Below are 16,544 nucleotides of genomic sequence, written 5' to 3'. Positions count from 1 at the left end.
TGAGGTCAAATCTCCCGCCGGTCCCACAGCCGCACGCTGATTGGCTCCGGGCCGGCGGCGCCGGCTCCCGATTGGCCCGCGCGCCGGGGATGAAGAAGCACGGCGCGGGAACCGGCGCGAGCCTGCAGGGCGGCGGCGGCGGAGGTTCCTCGATTTGTGATCTCCCTGAAGGCACCATGAGCTGCATCAACCTGCCCACCGTGCTGCCCGGCTCCCCCAGCAAGACCCGGGGGCAGATCCAGGTGCGGGCCGCGGGGCGGGGTCGGGGTCGGGATCGGGGTCGGAGTCGTGATCGGGGCCCGGGTGTCTGTGCGCACCGGGACCCAGTGACCTCTCCTTCTCTCCTAGGTGATTCTCGGACCCATGTTCTCAGGAAAAAGGTAATGGCCTCGCGGGACGGGGGTGGGCCGGAACCTCCTCCTCCACTTCCCTGCTTCTGCTCCAATCCCCGGGACCCCGTCCTCCTCCCCTGACGCCCCCCGACCCCGAGCCTGCCGCCCCTCTCAGAGCCCCGCCTCTAGAGCAACCCCCACTGCCCGACCCCCCGCGTTCGTGCCCCGGACGCCTCTCCTCCGTGGGATCCTCCCGGAGGAGGCGCTCCTCCCCTTCCCGTCCGGGTCGAAACCTCTTCCCCTTGGGATCATTCAACCACCGCTCCTTCCGGGAGCTGGTCACAGCTGCTCACCGTTTAGCCCCTCACTAAAGCCTTCTCTGAAGGGTGCGTCTACGGTGGCCAGGCCCTGTGCGCCCTGCAGTATGTGTGGCTTCCTTCCAGCGTGACTGTTTCCTTAGATGGCCCAGGAGCGTAGTCACTCTCCACACTGAAGAGTCAAGCGCTGGCGCCTTTGCTTTCCTGAAGTGATAGAACCAATCCCAGTGAGCCCCGAGTAACTCCCCTGGCCCCCCTTCCTATACGGCGCTGGGGGATCACTCCAGCTCAAATCCCTTGCCCACGATGGTGAGGCTCAGGGTGGGCTCAGGGTGGGCTCTTGGACTCAGAGACAAAGCGCTTCCCTTGTTGCACCAAAAGGTTCTGTGAAGTTAGTTCAGGCTATGTGAAGAACTGTGGGGTGAGATTACTTTGGAATGGAATCTGAACCCCTCTCCTGTGCATGTGGTCTTTGCTTTGCCCCCGACAAAATCACTCCTCCAGCCCTTCCCTGAATCACCTGAGGGCCCTTCTTTGCCACCCTCCCCATAGAGAATGACTACCAGCCCCAGACATGCTCCTCCCTCCTGGGTCTAGACTGAACTCTCTGTGTGGGCCCTTTCTGTCCTCACTGGTCCTCCCCACGCTCTGCCCTGCAGCCTTCCCATCCATTGGTGGGGCTCAGGCTGTATACCCCTAGAAGGCGGTAGGGAGCCCGACTTGTGCTGATGGGGTCTTCCTCGCCCACACTTATGCATGGGCCTTACCTTGCAGTACCGAGCTGATGAGACGCGTCCGTCGCTTCCAGATTGCCCAGTACAAGTGCCTGGTGATCAAATATGCCAAAGACACGCGTTACAGCAGCAACTTCTCCACGCATGACCGGTCAGTCCCTGCCCCTTCTGTCCTGTCCTCACACCTTTTGTGAGAAGCCCAGTGACGAGTCACAGAACATACTGTCAGAACTCGTTAGAGAGGATGGTTAATAATGCTGATGCCGGGCAGCAAACCCTTCAAATCTGCAAACTTTCCAGGTTGCTTGGCAAGGTACCCTAGAACTTGGCCTTTCTTGGGGCTCTAGCCCAGTGGTTCCTAACGGGACGTGATTTTGCCCGCTAGAGTCTATTTGCAATGTCTGGGGACGTTTTTTAGTTTTCACAACAGGAGGAGGTAAGGGCTTGATGGCAACTAGTGGGTAAAGGGCAGGAATGCCGCTAAACATCCTACAATGCACAGACAGCCCCATAACAAAGAATGATCCAGCCCCAAATGTCAGTAACGTCTGGCCAAGGTTGAGAAACCCTGCTCTTGACCTATGTGGAGGTTGCAGACTGGTTCTGTTGACCTGCAGGCTGAATTTTATTTAAGTTTTTAGTTGGCTTGTCCTCGCCGACTCCCTGTCTCGTGGCCTTTGTGCATCCCCCTTTTATGTTGATCTGCCTGTGTCCTGTGGACATTTCAGTCTGCAGCCTGAGGTTGGGAGGTTAAATTTTGTACCACTCCTGCCATTCCGTACAGCATTTAGGGCCTGATGTTTTGGAGCCTGAGACACTTTTCTCGTCTTCCAGATTCATCATCTACCTGAGCCCCCAGCACTGGAACACTCCCACACACAGGGCCTTTCACTTTCAGACTCTGCTGGGTAGGAATCTCCCCTCAGGACACACGAGGCAGCAGTATGAATGCGGATTTGAATCCTGACTCTGCCAGTTAATAGCTCTATGATCTCTGAGAAATCCTTTAATCAACCAGAGGAGTCAAACGGAAGGAATTCTAGGTCACTGCACTGCTCGTTGGTGTTCGTGGCTTATCTCTGCTGGGGCACGGGGCTCCGAGTCTTAGATTCTGGTGCTAATGGTCTGCCCGGGGCCATGGTAGGACTTTCATGGGCCCTGGGGACTTTCTGCCTTCTTGGGCCCCTTCCTCTATAAAGAAAAAAATAAAAAATTATACTTTATGACTGCATTGATATAAAGACAAAGATAATCCTGACTGAGTTACATTTATTCTGATTTTTAAAAGAAATTAAAATGTTTCATTCGTCCCCAAAGCATCATGGGCCCCAGGCACTGTACCTGATGAAGTAACCCTGTCTGCACCCCACCACACACACACACACACACACACACACACACACGCGTGCGTGCACACACACACACACATTAAGCAGAGCAGAGAAGAGCTTTGCATCTGGGTTGAGCTTTACATTGGGCACTGCCAAGTTCCAGTCCAAAGCGTGAAGTGAAATAGCTCTTGTTGAATAACTGGTTTTCCAAACAAAGGCCTTTACTCTTCTCCCCAGATGTCTTCCCACAGGTGCTAACTTCTCAAAGCTCTGGGCAGACATCTCAGCCTGCTTTGCAGGTAGGGGGTGGTCATGAGAGCGGTTCCCTGGACCCTCATTCTGGTTCCTGGTCTCCTCGGGCTCCCTTGCCTTGCTCACGCTCTGGCTTTCTGTCCCCAGGAACACCATGGAGGCCCTGCCAGCCTGTGTGCTCCGGGACGTGGCCCAGGAGGCCCTGGGCGTGGCTGTTATAGGCATCGACGAAGGACAGTTTGTAAGTTGACTTGTCCTGATAGCACTCTTCCTGTGAACTCAACTGTCCCCCTTTTTCCTCTACTAATTTGGAGGTTATTGGTTCAATTTCTGATATTTTTATAAGGTAAACGTTGTTAAGTTAACTTGCTTTAACTAGTGTCTGAATACCCTTTGAGTTCCCTTTACTGCTTTCTGTGTTACTGTTATATGGAATTTATTGTACCTTAAAAAAAAAAAAATTTAGGGACTTCCCTGGTGGTGCAGTGGTTAAGAATCCGCCTGCCAATGCAGGAGACACGGGTTCGAGCCCTGGTCCGGGAAGATCCCACATGCCGCGGAGCAACTAAGCCCGTGTGCCACAACTACTGAGCCTGCACTCTAGAGCCCACGAGCCACAACTACTGAGCCCACGTGCTGCAACTACTGAAGCCTGTGCACCTAGAGCCTGTGCTCCGCAACAAGAGAAGCCACTGCAATGAGAAGCCCACGCACCGCAAGGAAGAGTAGCCCCCGCTCGTCACAACTAGAGAAAGCCCACTAGCGGCAATGAAGACCAACGCAGCCAAAAATAAATAAATAAATAAAATTAAAAAAAAAAAAAAAAAGATCACTTAAAAAAAAAAAAAATTTACAGGACTTCCCTGGTAGCACAGTGGTTAAGAATCCTCCTGCCAATTCAGGGGGCACGGGTTCAAGACCTGGTCCAGGAAGATCCCATGTGCCATGGAGCAACTAAGCCCATGCGCCTAGAGCCCGTGCTCCACAACAAGAGAAGCCACCGCAATGAGAAGCCTGCGCACCGCAACAAAGAGTAGCCCTCACTCGCTGCAACTAGAGAAAGCCCGCGCGCAGCAACGAAGACCCAACGCAGCCAAACATAAATAAATAAACTATATATATTAAAAAAATTTTTTTACAGTAAACAAAACATTTGATTTCTCAACACTGGTGTATAGGGAGGGTTTGGTTCTGTTTAGCTGATTGTTGCTTTTTTTTTTTTTAATTAATTAATTAATTAATTAATTTTTGGCTGCATTGGGTCTTCGTTGCTGTGCACGGACTTTCTCTAGTTGCGGCGAGCGGGGGCTACTCTTCGTTGTGGTGCGTGGGCTTCTCATTGCTGTGGCTTCTCTTGTTGCGGAGCACGGGCTCTAGGTGCACGGGCCTCAGTAGTTGTGGCTCGCAGGCTCAGTAGTTGTGGCTTGTGGGCTCTAGAGCGCAGGCTCAGTAGTTGTGGTGCACAGGCTTAGTTGCTCCGTGGCATGTGGGATCTTCCCGGACCAGGGCTCGAACCCGTGTCCCCTGCACTGGCAGGCAGATTCTTAACCACTGCACCACCAGGGAAGTCCGCTTCTTTTTTTTGATTTAATTAATTTATTTTTTGGCTGTTTTAGGTCTTTGTTGTTGCGCGGGCTTTCTCTAGTTGCGGAGAGCAGGGGCTACCCTTCATTGTGGTGCATGGGCTTCTCATTGCAGTGGCTTCTCTTGCTGCGGAGCACGGGCTCTAGAGCGCAGGCTCAGTAGTTGTGGAGCATGGGCTTAGCTGCTCTGCAGCATGAGGGATCTTCCCGGACCGGGGATGGAACCTGTGTCCCCTGCATTGGCAGGCGGATTCTTAACCACTGCGCCACCAGGGAAGTCCCTGCCCCCACAGTTCTGTTCCCTGTTTCTATGGCTACTTCCTCCCTGGCCAGCAAGTCAAACTCGAGTTCCCATAACGAGTGTTTATTAAACCTACTGCAGAAACATCACCAATCTTCTGTTCTGCCCTCACCCCTGTGGGTCTTGCTCTGCAAGAAGTTCTGGGGCCCAAGGGTGGCTGCCTCGGTTGCCTCTCAACATGGGACCTGACAAAAGGACTGCCTCTCCCTCCCTTCATCCTTCCCTTGGAGAGGGGCACATCTGAAGACCCCACGCTATAAGCTGAGGGCGCGGTGGTAGGTGGGCAGCTGGATCCTGGGCATGCCAGCCTCACAGTGTCACCCCGAGTGCTGGTCTTACCTCTGTTTCTTTTTTTTTTTGACTATGCTGGGTCTTAGTTGTAGCACATGGGATCTTCGTTGCAGCATGCGGGATCTTTAGTTGCAGCATGTGGGATCCAGTTTCCTGACCAGGGATTGAACCCAGGCCCCCTTCACTGGGAGCATGGAGTCTTAACCACTGGACCACCAGGGAAGTCCCTGGTCTTATCTCTGTTTTATCACAGTAATAAGAGGGGTAATCTAGGAAAAGTTAGGACTACACATAAGAAGGAAGTCCATAATTTACTGCCGACATCTTATGTCCAGAGACCACCAGGACTGAACAACTTGGGATTGCTGTTGCAGGGAGACACCCGGCATGGGAACTGGACGGTGTAGGTGAGGGGCTTAATTAGAGAGGGCTTGGTTATTAGGATGGGGGCTGCTTGGCTCTTGATTCGGTGTCCTGGGAAGGGAGATGATTCTGACCAGCATCTTAAACCTCACCTATAGGGAGGGTGGACCAGAAGGAGGCCGAAGCAGCAGCAGTGACTCCTTTAGCCAGGAGAGGGGACATTTGGTACACCGTAGCCTAGGCGATGTTCACGTTCTGTCCGTACTCAGACATGCTTCTGGAGGGGTCCACACGGCCTGCGGGACCTTAGTTCCCTTACCAGGGATTGAACCTGGGCCCTCAGCAGTGAGAGCGCGGAGACCACTGGGACCACCAGGGAATTCCCTAGGAGGGGTCTGGTTTTGTCTTGACTATCACAGTCACAGAATGGCCTTGCCGGAAGTTCGTATTTATAGATCAGGCTCATATCACGTGTTGTGACCATTTTTTCCTCATCAGCAAATACCTATCCTTATGAATGTACCATGTCTTACATGAGCTGGCCCCTTGGGTGTGGCACTTACAGGCTGTGACGGACGCTGTGTGCGGACATCCTGGCCATCGTCTGGTGTATTGGGGTTTATCTACTAAGTAGAATCACTGGTCAAGGGACCGACCTCATTCAGTAAGTGTTTTCTGAGCTTGCGCCATGTGGCAGCAATGCTCTAGGTGTTGGGGATACAGCCAGGGTCTCGCCCTTGCACTTACATTCTAGTTGGGGGAGAGGAATATGTAAAAGGTGGTGGCAGCCGGGGGAGAAAGGCACCATGAGGGGGTGGAGCTAAGGTGGGGATGATGCTTTATGGGGCCGGTCAGAAAGGGGCCAAAAGGAAAGCGGGGTGAAGGTTCCCAGGCAGGAGTGTGCTTCTGGGCGTGTCTCAGGATCAGCCAGGAGGCCAGGGGCTTTGGCCAGGTCAGCGGGAAAGACGTTGGCGTTAACCCCGGGAGAGCCTGGAAGCCGCCCAGGGCGTCTCCTCTGCTGGGCGGCGGGGGGGGGGGGGGGGGCGGGGGAGGGCTGGGGAGAGGCATCTGGGTCTTTGCGGAAATTCCCGGAGGTGAGGGCAGGGTGGCGGCGGCTGCATATACACATCCTGTTCCAACTGCCTTTCTCTTTTGTTACTCTGGCGGCTGACATCCTTTTCCCTGTTTCTCCTTTTGTAAATTGCCTCCTTCTCTTGGTTTATCTTTCCTCTACGGGACATGACGTAATCGGTGCCAGTTTGTCACATACTGTAAATATTTCTTCCCTGTTTATTTGCCTCTGGATTTGGTCTGTGCCTCTCATTTAGTCTTTACCATTCATGGTGGAGCGGTTGAATGTTTCACTGTCACATCCTTTGTTCCCGTCCTCTGCGGCCTTTGCGCCTTCAACACCAGCCTGGCTGCCAGGAAGCAGGGCCTCCACCGGAGCAGGGCCGGGGTGCTTCCCTCGTGCATCACGAGGGCGCCACCTCTCGGCAAGATAAGGACGAGGGTGAAACTACTTCTTGGCTTCCTGATCTCCCCGTTCGGTCCTCTCCCCTCATCAGACCTTGTTCAGGAAGTGGCTCACGGCAGGTCAGCCCAGGTGCTGGATCGGCAGGTGAACCAAATGGGTAGACTTGTCACCATCAAGAAACCCCTCCTGTTACTTTTCTACCTGGATCCCGTGTGACAATCATTTTTGTCTACCAAGAAAACCCTACGTTTATTAAGTCCTCTGAAGTTCCGCTTTGAATGCAACCTGTATTAGAGTCTATGGCTGCTGTGACATGTACCACGGGCTGGGCGGTTTAAACCACAGACATTTACTTCCCACAGCTCTGGAGGCTGGGAGCCCAAGATCAAGGTGTGGGCAGGGTGGGTCCCCTGAGGCCGTGAGGGAGAATCTGTTCCAGTCCTGTCCCCTTGGCGTGCAGGCGGCCATCTGCTCCCTGTGTCTGTCCCCCCCGTGTCCACACTTCCCCTTTTCACAAGGACACCAGTCATACTGGAGTGTGACCCTACTGACCTACTTTATAACTGGATACCTCTGCAAAGATCCTCTCTCCAAATAAGGTTCTGAGGTATTGGGGGTGAGGGTTTCTACATATGGATTTGGGGGGTGGGAAGGGACACAATTCAACCCATAACATAACCTAAAAAATTTAATGGCAATAAAAACAAACGTCAGTAACGTGGTTGGTTACCAGTGGGCATTCTGGGATGTTGCGGGCAGCTCTGACCTTACCTTTGATCATTCAGGAACCCCAGCTGGGGGCCCAGGGTTCAGTGTTTGGGTGGGGGCGGGGTGGCATGTGAACAGGGGACAAAGTTTAAGTGGAAGAACTGAAGTCTCTGATGGTGGGCGTCGCTGCAGCGGGCAAGACCGAGGACCCCGAGAGGTCCCCAAAGCCTGGTGTGGAAGGACCCACACCTGGTGAGGGCTTGACAGGGAGAGTGAGACGCAAGGGGCGCTCATCCCAGGGCGGTTTTGCCCGCAGCCCCTACCTGGGGGATATCTGGCGGCGTCTGGACACCATCTTGTTTGTGACGATGGGGGTAGGGGTGGAAGGCGCTGGCTGACAGCTCCTTGCAGGCTGGGGGCTGCATTTCTGTGACCTGTGATGAGTCCTCTAGAGAAGAAGAGGGGCCTCACCTGCAGCCAGGCTGGAGCCTCTGGGTGGAGGTGCTGTTTCCGTAGCTCAGGCTCGGCAGCCCTGCAGAGGCCGTCAGATCTGCCTTTGGTAAATCCCGCTGGAACGGATCCAGGTTTTCTAACCCCTCTCCTGGTCCTCGTCTTGCTGAGCCCTCAGGTCTTGGTAACTTTGCACCTCCATGAGCGGCTTGGAGAGAGACCCTTTGCCCAAACACAAGAACTCCCCACTTCACCCAACCCAAAGACCAATCTAGATACATGATTGACCAGTGAAAGTTCACCAAAGAATTGAAGTAGCAGCCTCACCCTGGGCCACTGAAAATGAAATTGGACTTACCAAGTAAGTGACCTTTCTGCAGGTCCTGTATTTAGAAGGGTGTGCTGTGCCATCCTGCTCTGTAAGTGGCCAGTGGAACCCTCATCCCTTCTCAAGGCGTCACACAGCACATTATGTTTTTAAAAAAGGCAAACACACAGAGCCTCCCTCTCAGCCAAATAGCATATGTCATAAATTATTCGAGGGTCCTTAATCCTTGAACACCACCGAGGGCCTTCCTTGCCTTTACTTGGGCTCAGAAACATAAAGTCATTGCCAAGGTCACAGCTAATGGGTCCAACCAAGACCATGGTTCAAGCCCAAGGCAGCCTCTGGTCTGGGCTTTTGACCACTGCGGTAGCAGACTGCCTCTGCTGGTGACAGTTCCGGGCGCTTGGCCTGGAGTGGTTCTCTGCTGGTTCTAAGGCCATGGCCTGGTTCTGCCATGGAAAGCTGGCAGGATGGTGGAGCGACTGGGGCTGCTGCGGACGTGCAGGCTGCGTGCCGGGTGGGGGGGCCGGGGCCACCCTATTCTCGCGCTCCACGCCAATCTGGGTGGCCAGAGCTGTTGGGTCCGGCCACGTGGTCGTGGCTCCTGGAGGCTGCTGCCCAGGGCGGAAGCTCACTCCTCCTCTCACCCTTTCCAGTTCCCCGACATCGTGGAGTTCAGCGAGACCATGGCCAATGCCGGGAAGACCGTCATTGTGGCTGCACTGGATGGGACCTTCCAGAGGAAGGTAAGGCGTCTGGTCCAGGTCTCGGGATGGGACCCAGGAGGGAGGAAGGGGCCTGGGCTGTGCACAGACAGACAGCTCACCGCGCCCTGGATGACCAGACCGTGCCAGAGCCCAGGCGCTCAGGCGAGCCAGACCCAGCTCCCTGGTTCACCCCAGACTAGGCCGCCTGCTGCGGGGGCTGGTGCTCTGGGGGAAAGCAAGGTCAGGGCCTAGTCTCCTGGCTTCAGGGTTGTGAATCAGAGGGTTTCAAGGAAAAGCCCACCCGGTGAGGTAAGCGCACACCAGTCTTTCCATGGGAATACAGGCGTTCGGGACCATCCTGAACCTGGTGCCCCTGGCCGAGAGTGTGGTGAAGCTGACGGCGGTGTGCATGGAGTGCTTCCGAGAGGCCGCCTACACCAAGAGGCTGGGCGTGGAGAAAGAGGTGGCCCCTCCTGCCTTCTCCGAGGGGTGGAGGGGAGGGGGTGGTGCTGTGTCCCCGCTCAGTCCAGGCGCTTCATGTCCCACGGCCAGGTCGAGGTGATCGGAGGAGCAGACAAGTACCACTCCGTGTGCCGCCTCTGCTACTTCAAGAAGGCTTCGGTTCAGCCTGCCGGGCTGGACAGCAAAGAGAACAAAGAGAACTGCCCGGTGCTGGGAAAGCCCGGGGAGGCCCCGGGATCCAGGAAGCTATTTGCTCCTCACCAGATCCTGCAGTGCAGCCCGGCCAACTGAGGCACAGGCCCCACACCCAGGACGGGGGCGGACCGGCCACCTGCTCCCGTGCCTGCTGCTGCCCCCTGGCAGACGCCTGCCCCCTGCGTGCTGCCCAGCCTTCTCGGAGGAGGAAGCGGGGGTTGGGGGGTGAGGTTTCACCAGCGCCCTTTCCCCGGCCAAGGGCCACGGGCCAGTGGTCTGCACATCACACTTCCCTCCTTGCCTGCCCGCCGGCTTCTCTCAGTTCCCTTCCCGGGCTACTCACGATCCACCCCAGGCCGGCGCGGGGTCTGGCCACTGCTGACCTGAGTCCCTCCCTCTCCAAGGGGTGAGGCCGGAGGCGCAAGCTCCTGCGACATCGGCGCTCCCGCCTGCTTTCCCCTTTGTGGTTTTTGCTGTTGAGTTTCTGTTCTCACTGGGAAGTCAGAGCACCAGCACCTCTGGCTCAGCACCAAGCCTCCTCTCGTGCAAAGACTTTAGTCCCCCTGCCTGGGACGGGCCCCTGGCCCCTCTGAAGATGGCTGGAGTTGTTCTCTCTTACTTCCCTTTGGGCCGAAAGCCCTTCCTGCTCTGGCGATCATTTTCTCCAGAATTACAGCTTCTTCCGTGTGGGTGACACCCTGCTGGGGCTCAGATCCCAGGGGCTTGTCTTTCAAGGCAGGGGCTGTGATTTTTCTCTTTTAGTGTGTGAAATTAATAACTAATATTAAAATTTACTGGTTGATGATGAAAGCGTATTTCTCTTTAACTGTCTGGGATTCCCCTGGTCTCACTGTAGACAGCTCTGACCTGATTTAGGTGTGGGGATTTCTTTTCAAATCATTTTCTAGTACTACTGATCTCTTAGCCACAACGCTTTTTAACTGAGAAATGATCGTGAAGCGTGTCCTGAGAGGAATGTTTGCCTGCTCTTCTGTTTGGGCAGGTTTCAGGTCAAGATGGGTGGATGAAGGAGCCTGGGACCCAGGTTGGAAAGATGAAGCTTTGGTCTGTGCTGCCAGATGGGGCTGTGAGGTCAGGTTTTGTTTGTGAAACAGACACTTGACAGTTCAGGAGCCAAGAAGACCAGCTCTGCTGTGCCTCAGAAAATACACTGTGGGCAGCTTACATGGAGGCAAGAGTGCTCTAGGTCGGGTGTGGGTGGGGTGAGCCTGGGCTGTAGGTGTGCCCCGTGCAGATGGGGTCCGGGTTCCCCACCCTCGCCCCAGCTTCTCCCTCCCCTTTGCTCGCGGTTGGTCCCAGGTTACAGAGGTGCAGTACAGTGGTGAGACAGTAATTCCCAAACCCTATTAGTTTTTACTCAGGATTTTGAAACTGTTGGGGCCCACTTTTGACAGCTCCCTGTCTGGGCTCAAAAGGGGAAGCCCCGAGTTGCCTTGCGGGCCCTGGCCTCCTGCCTGAGCCAGGCTTGTTCCCTGGGGCGGGCTGGGCGCTCAGGCCGGCCCCGTGTGTGTGTCCCGGACAGGCTGCAGAGGTGCTGAGCCCCGTCTACGGGAAGCAGAGGGCCCCTGCCCCTCCAGGGGCACGCCGGGACCCTGGCAAGGCGGCCCAGAAAAGCCATGTTGTTTACAGGCTGAGCACAGTTGCTATTTTAAGATGCTGATGGAGGGCAGCGTGAGCAATGAGACCCTGGGTCGGTGGGGGTGTGTGGCAGGGAGCTGCTAGGCACGCTGGAGGGCCAGACTGCCACAACTCTGTTCAAAATACAGGTTCCTAAGACCGCGGCCAGAGGGTGTACCTCAGGGTGGAATTTCTCTTCCTCCTACCCCTAGACAGAGGCCCCACCCATGACAATGGAGATTATGAATGAGAAAAACATTTATTCCATCTCCAAAATTAGTCTAACAGAATCCAAGGGTGCAGTGCATCTTCCCCCAAGGCTCTGCAATACATTCAGAGCAGCCTGTGGGCTGTGGGTGTGCCCCATACCTCCCAGCTAACAGTGGTGGAGTATTTACATAAAGTTGGGTGTTGTCATCAGGCAAAGCCCCTTCCTGCGGCCAAGGGGTGGGAGCAGAGACAGTGCTGCTTGGGGTGGGGGGGGGGGCGGGGGTGCGGCACCAGCCCTGCCCCTAGGCTGTCAGGAAGGTGACCCAGAGGCACTGGCACAGAGTCGTGAGCCCAGATCCAAGCAAGCAGACACTTCAGCAGTGAGCATGGGCTGCCGCTCGCAGAGCAGGCAGAGGGCAGGGGGCTGGGGGCAGAATGAACCTGAGTGAGGAGGAAAGGAGCCCCAGCCCAGCGCCAGCAGCAGAGCAGGGGGAAGGCCCCACAGCCTCATCTTTGGCAGAGACCCCCAGATGGCGGCGGCCACCGAGGCCTGCACGTGGCCCGGCTCCTTCAGGCTGGGGAGAAGCTAAGGCACTTGTCAAACCAGCACGTCGGACCCTTGGAGCTACTCCAGGCGGGGCTGGGGATCATTAAAAGCAATGACAAAACCTGTCTAAACAAAAACCCTTCCCTAAAAAAATGCCCTCGAGGAGTGGTGGGTGAAGCCCCGTGGGGCACAGGCCGAGGCTCTGAGGCCAGCAGCCAGGACGAGGAGGCAGGGGCTCTCTCTCCAGGCGGTGTGTCAGCTCGGACAGGCGCCAGGTGGATCGAGAGGGGCCGGCAGCTCTGGGAGACCAGCCTCGGGGGAGGAGTCCGGGAAGAGGGGAGGCCCCCCCAGGCGCCCTCCCTCCTCCCCTTACCATCCCCGGCTGCAGCTCAGTACACGGGGGGCGGCTGGTAGCCCTCTGTGGTCTCGGCGCTCTGGGTGAAGGGCGGCTGCTGGTAGCTGTCCGCAGGCGCGCCTGGGTAGGAGGCGTAGGCCGTGCTGGGGTCCAGAGTGGGGTCCACATAGTTCTGGATGAAGTCGTCCACTCCGGCCTTGTAGCGCTGGTAGGCCAAGGAGGCCAGCACGCCCTGCAGGGAGCCCCGAGGTTTGGGTTCCTCAGCCCTCCACCACCCTTCACCAAAGACACCAAGACCCTGGCCCGTCCTGGTCCACTTACCCAGGAGAAGACAGAAAAGAAGCTGAAGGTGATGGCCGCCCGGGCTGAGTCGGCTCCCACCAGCACATGTCCCGCCTCGGTGGCTGCCCATTGATTGGCAAGAAAGCAGAAGCCAACAAACCACAGGAAGGCCCAGAGAGCTGGGGAGAAGGCCAGGAGGGCAGGGTTAGCTCCACGGAGCAGGCAGGGGGGCAGGCACCTCCCGGGAGGGAGAAGCCTCCGGGGGTGTAAGGGGCACTCATGCAGAAGCCAGGGTGGGGACAGGATGCCATCCTGGGAGTCCTTGCTCCAAGTCCCACTCAGCTCCGGCGGGTTTCAGCAGACGGTGAGAGATCCTTGCGTGCCAGCCTGTCTGCTGGGGAGGTCTGGGGACCTGGGGCTGCTCCCACCCCTCCCACGCCCTGCAGTCACAGCACTCTTAGAGCTCTTGGGACCACTGCCGCTCCTGTTCACCCCAAGATCAAATGGAGGTGCAGCCGGCAGATACCTGAGAAGAGCAGGTCGCTGATGACCAGGTACTTGCGGTCAGTGGCGTTGCTGATCTGGGGGAAGTAGACGTCAACCACGAGGAAGAAGGCCGAGGCCAGGAAGGCCAGCACCCCGATGGCGCTGCCGAAGCGGCACGCGTCCTCGTTGAGGTTGAACACGCACTGCTGCTGTTGGGAGCTGTGGGTGTTGCTGTAGCCCTCACCGAAGATGCATGAGAACACGATCAAGGCGAAGACCTGAGGGGGAGGCAGGGGAAGGGCTGAGTGACTGCTACCCTCGTGGGACAAACCCCCCAGGTGGCACACAGAGTGGGACCCTGATGGGTGTTGGACGCTGGCCTCTGCTCTTGCTGTTCCCCCTGCTGGAGGTTGCTGTCCCAGCCCCTCCTGAACTTGGGGAGCGAGTCCCTCCCTCTCCCTTCTCCTGGGCTTTCTCCAGACACCAGTCACAAGTCACAAGGGGCATGGCCGGGGAATCCTGGACTGGGGATGGTGGGGAGTGGAGGGGGATCTCCTGGGAGGGGACTGCCCGCCCAGCTGTCTGCCTGGAGGATGGGTACTGGTGGTTAGGTACTTGAAGATTAAGGGCAATCGCCCAACCTAAACCACTCCCGCTTTCAGTGAGTTTTAAACAGGATGGGTCACAAAGTCATAGAAACCCAAGCTTGGAGTCTCACCCCCATCACCTGTCTGACTCACCTCTGCAGCACCCAGCCTCTGCCTAAACACCCAGTGATGGAGGACTCCTCCCACCTCAGGAGAGCCACGCCTCCGAGCTGAAATAGTGTCCCCAGACCCCCACTTCCTGGAGCCCCCTCCAACTCTTCCCTGCTGGGCTCCCCAGTTTGGCCAGCTTTTTTCCTACAAGGAATTCTGGCTTCTTTGGCATCCTGGCCCCTGCCCTCCCAGGGAACCCCAGCTGGCCTCCCGCTCATAGTGGGTCCTACCCACACAGGGCACCTCAGGCTGGTCTGCCCAGCAAGCCTGTGGACATAGCTCTGCACTCAGACCCCTGGATGTACTGGGGTGGGGGTCGAGGGGGTGTACCAGCCAGAACTCTGGGAGGGGATCCAGGCCCTTGCGAAAGGCCTCACGTCACCTCTCTCCGCCCCAAACTGAAAGGCCACCGCTCATCCCTGCCTTATGTCAGCAGACCCGGGACAGTCTGGACGCCTGGCTCCCTCTGGGACGGGCCCAGGCCTCTCCCCAGCCTGCCCTGCCTGCCTGCACAAGGCCCTCTCAATAGGCTCTGGAGGTGGCAGTCACAAACCCCACCCCCAGCTGGAGATGAAGCCGGAACTCCGGATGCTGGGAGCAGTGTGCCAGCCTGACTCCTGGCACTGCCATCCCGAAACGTGGGCATCTGCTCCTGGGGTCAGACCCCACAGTCAGGCAGAGCGGGGGTGAGGGTGCCACCAGGGCAACTCGTAGGGCTCCAGTCCCAGGCAGGGGCAGGTGTGGTGTGGGCGCCGCATGCCCAGCCCTCTGCCTGCGGGCTGGCTAACACCTTGTCCAGCTTTGGGCTCTGGTTGTCCAAGAGCATAGGACCTCCCACCAACGCCCCACCCCCAGTAACCTGGTACTGGAGCGCTCATCCAGCTCACAAGGAGGACAACGTCCTGGGTTCACCTGATCTTGGATGGGGAAGCAGACCCATGGGCTGCTCTTGAGTGGAAGAGAGACTCTATTTCAGGGCGCCAGGCTGCCCCCCAACCCCCCGCACCCCACGTGGCTTCGGAAAGCCCCTTCCTGATGAATTCCCCCAGGCTGGGAGTCGCGGCGTGCCGGCCACCTGTCCTGGAGCCGCCTCAAACTCCTCCCACTGCCAGCAAGGCGACGGGCCTGCTCCCCGCGGTGCCGCCCGGCCATTCCGCGCCCGGGCTGGGAGGTGGGGGGTGGCGGGACCCGGGTTCGGGGGGTGGCGGGGCCCGGGGGGGTGAGGGGCTGGAGGGTTCCGGGCCCCGCTCGCCCGCCCCACGAGCGCCGCTCCCACCCCCGGGCCTCGGCCGCCACCACCTGTCGCTCTCTCAGGCTCGCGGCGGCCCCCCTCCCCCCCGGCCTGGCGACGAAGTCGGGTCCCCGAGGCCCCGCACCCCGGCTCACCAAACACACGGCGCGCACCACCACCTGCGGCTGCGTCAGGAAGCGCCGCAGGTCGAAGGAGCCGCCCGCCTTGGCCGCGCCGTAGGCCCCACTCTCCATGTCGCCGTCGCCGCCGCCGCCGCCGCCGCAGCCGCGGACTGCTGAGGAGCCAGCCCGCCGCCTTGCCCCCGGCCCGGCTCCTCCCCAGGGGCGTGGCCAGCGCCGCCCCAGGGACCGAAGGCAAAGTCCGCCCAAGGCGAGCGGCGGTGCAGGAGCGGTAGGGGTTCCCCGACAGCCCGGCCTGCGCTTCCAGCGGCCGACATCCGTCCAGCGGCCGCGGGCTCATTGTCCAGCCCACCTCTCGGCCGGGGTCTCGTCCCTCTGCTCTGCTGGTCCGCAGGGCGACTGGAAAGGGGCCAGAGAGTCCCCAGGAAGAGAGGGTCGCAAGGAGGGCCCGCCCCTCTGCTCCATCCACTCTTTGCCCCTGCACTCCCGCCTCCTCCTCCAGGACGCCCCGCCAGACGCCGTCTGGGCCCCACCTGCCCAAGACCCAGGCTCCTACGCACCTCCTCTCTTCTCCCCCATTCTACTCAAACCCCAGGCCACAGCCTGGACCCCTCCCTGCATGGCCTGTCACTCTTTCCTCCTCTCTGGAGCTAAGCCTGGGATGTGGTCGAGACCACCGCCCCTCCCAGTTTTTCCCGAGCTGGGCCCAGCCCCAGGGCCATGTAGGGCCAACTTCCAGGCTCCAAGATGGTGTGCAGACAGAAACGAAGTTCCCAGGGTGACCGGCAGGGGGCAGAGTTTAATCCAATTCTTTCCGGAAATGGTTCAGAGCGTCCAAACTGGGATGGCTCTATGTGTGGGTGTGTGGGTGGGGAGTGGGGGGTGGGGGGTGGGGGGTGGTTCTCCAGGGGCCTCAGGCTGACTCGGCAGGGAGGAATTCCAGACATCATAGTTGCAGGTAAGGATTAATGAGGGGGTGCTGGCCAGGTGGGGCCCAGAGTCCTCCAGGTGAGCGGGACGGTGACAGGTGAGCAGTGGAGCCAGAGGACTGGGCCACCAGGAGATG

The 16,544-nt window shown here is 58.1% G+C and overlaps 2 protein-coding genes across 4 annotated transcripts; one reads left to right on the top strand and one right to left on the bottom strand.

Annotated features, from left to right (window-relative positions):
• Positions 1-6: 6 nt before the first annotated feature.
• TK1 (thymidine kinase 1) lies at positions 7-10,641 on the top strand. Of its 2 annotated transcripts, XM_082443039.1 has the most exons (7): positions 7-242; positions 349-380; positions 1,424-1,534; positions 3,114-3,207; positions 9,124-9,213; positions 9,518-9,637; positions 9,727-10,641. In XM_082443039.1, exons 1-7 carry the CDS (start codon positions 90-92, stop codon positions 9,925-9,927), a joined length of 801 nt encoding a protein of 266 aa, XP_082299165.1. In that variant the 5' UTR covers positions 7-89; the 3' UTR covers positions 9,928-10,641. The 2 variants fall into 2 exon arrangements, with proteins under 2 accessions (XP_082299165.1, XP_082299166.1); XM_082443040.1 differs by lacking the exon at positions 349-380 and having other exon boundaries at positions 109-242.
• On the bottom strand, positions 9,672-15,662 carry SYNGR2 (synaptogyrin 2). Of its 2 annotated transcripts, XM_082443043.1 has the most exons (5): positions 15,494-15,662; positions 13,390-13,627; positions 12,903-13,042; positions 12,600-12,813; positions 9,672-9,810 (listed from the first exon to the last, which is right to left on the bottom strand). In XM_082443043.1, exons 1-4 carry the CDS (start codon positions 15,590-15,592, stop codon positions 12,616-12,618), a joined length of 675 nt encoding a protein of 224 aa, XP_082299169.1. In that variant the 5' UTR covers positions 15,593-15,662; the 3' UTR covers positions 9,672-9,810; positions 12,600-12,615. The 2 variants fall into 2 exon arrangements, with proteins under 2 accessions (XP_082299169.1, XP_082299168.1); XM_082443042.1 differs by lacking the exon at positions 9,672-9,810 and having other exon boundaries at positions 11,710-12,813; positions 15,494-15,661.
• Between the last annotated feature and the right edge of the window lie 882 nt (positions 15,663-16,544).

Source organism: Balaenoptera physalus (assembly GCF_965194825.1).
Source record: "Balaenoptera physalus genome assembly, chromosome: 20".
NCBI lineage: Eukaryota > Metazoa > Chordata > Mammalia > Artiodactyla > Balaenopteridae > Balaenoptera > Balaenoptera physalus.
The sequence above is the reverse complement of the archived record's forward strand: the minus strand, read 5'-3'. Positions and strand labels throughout refer to the sequence as shown.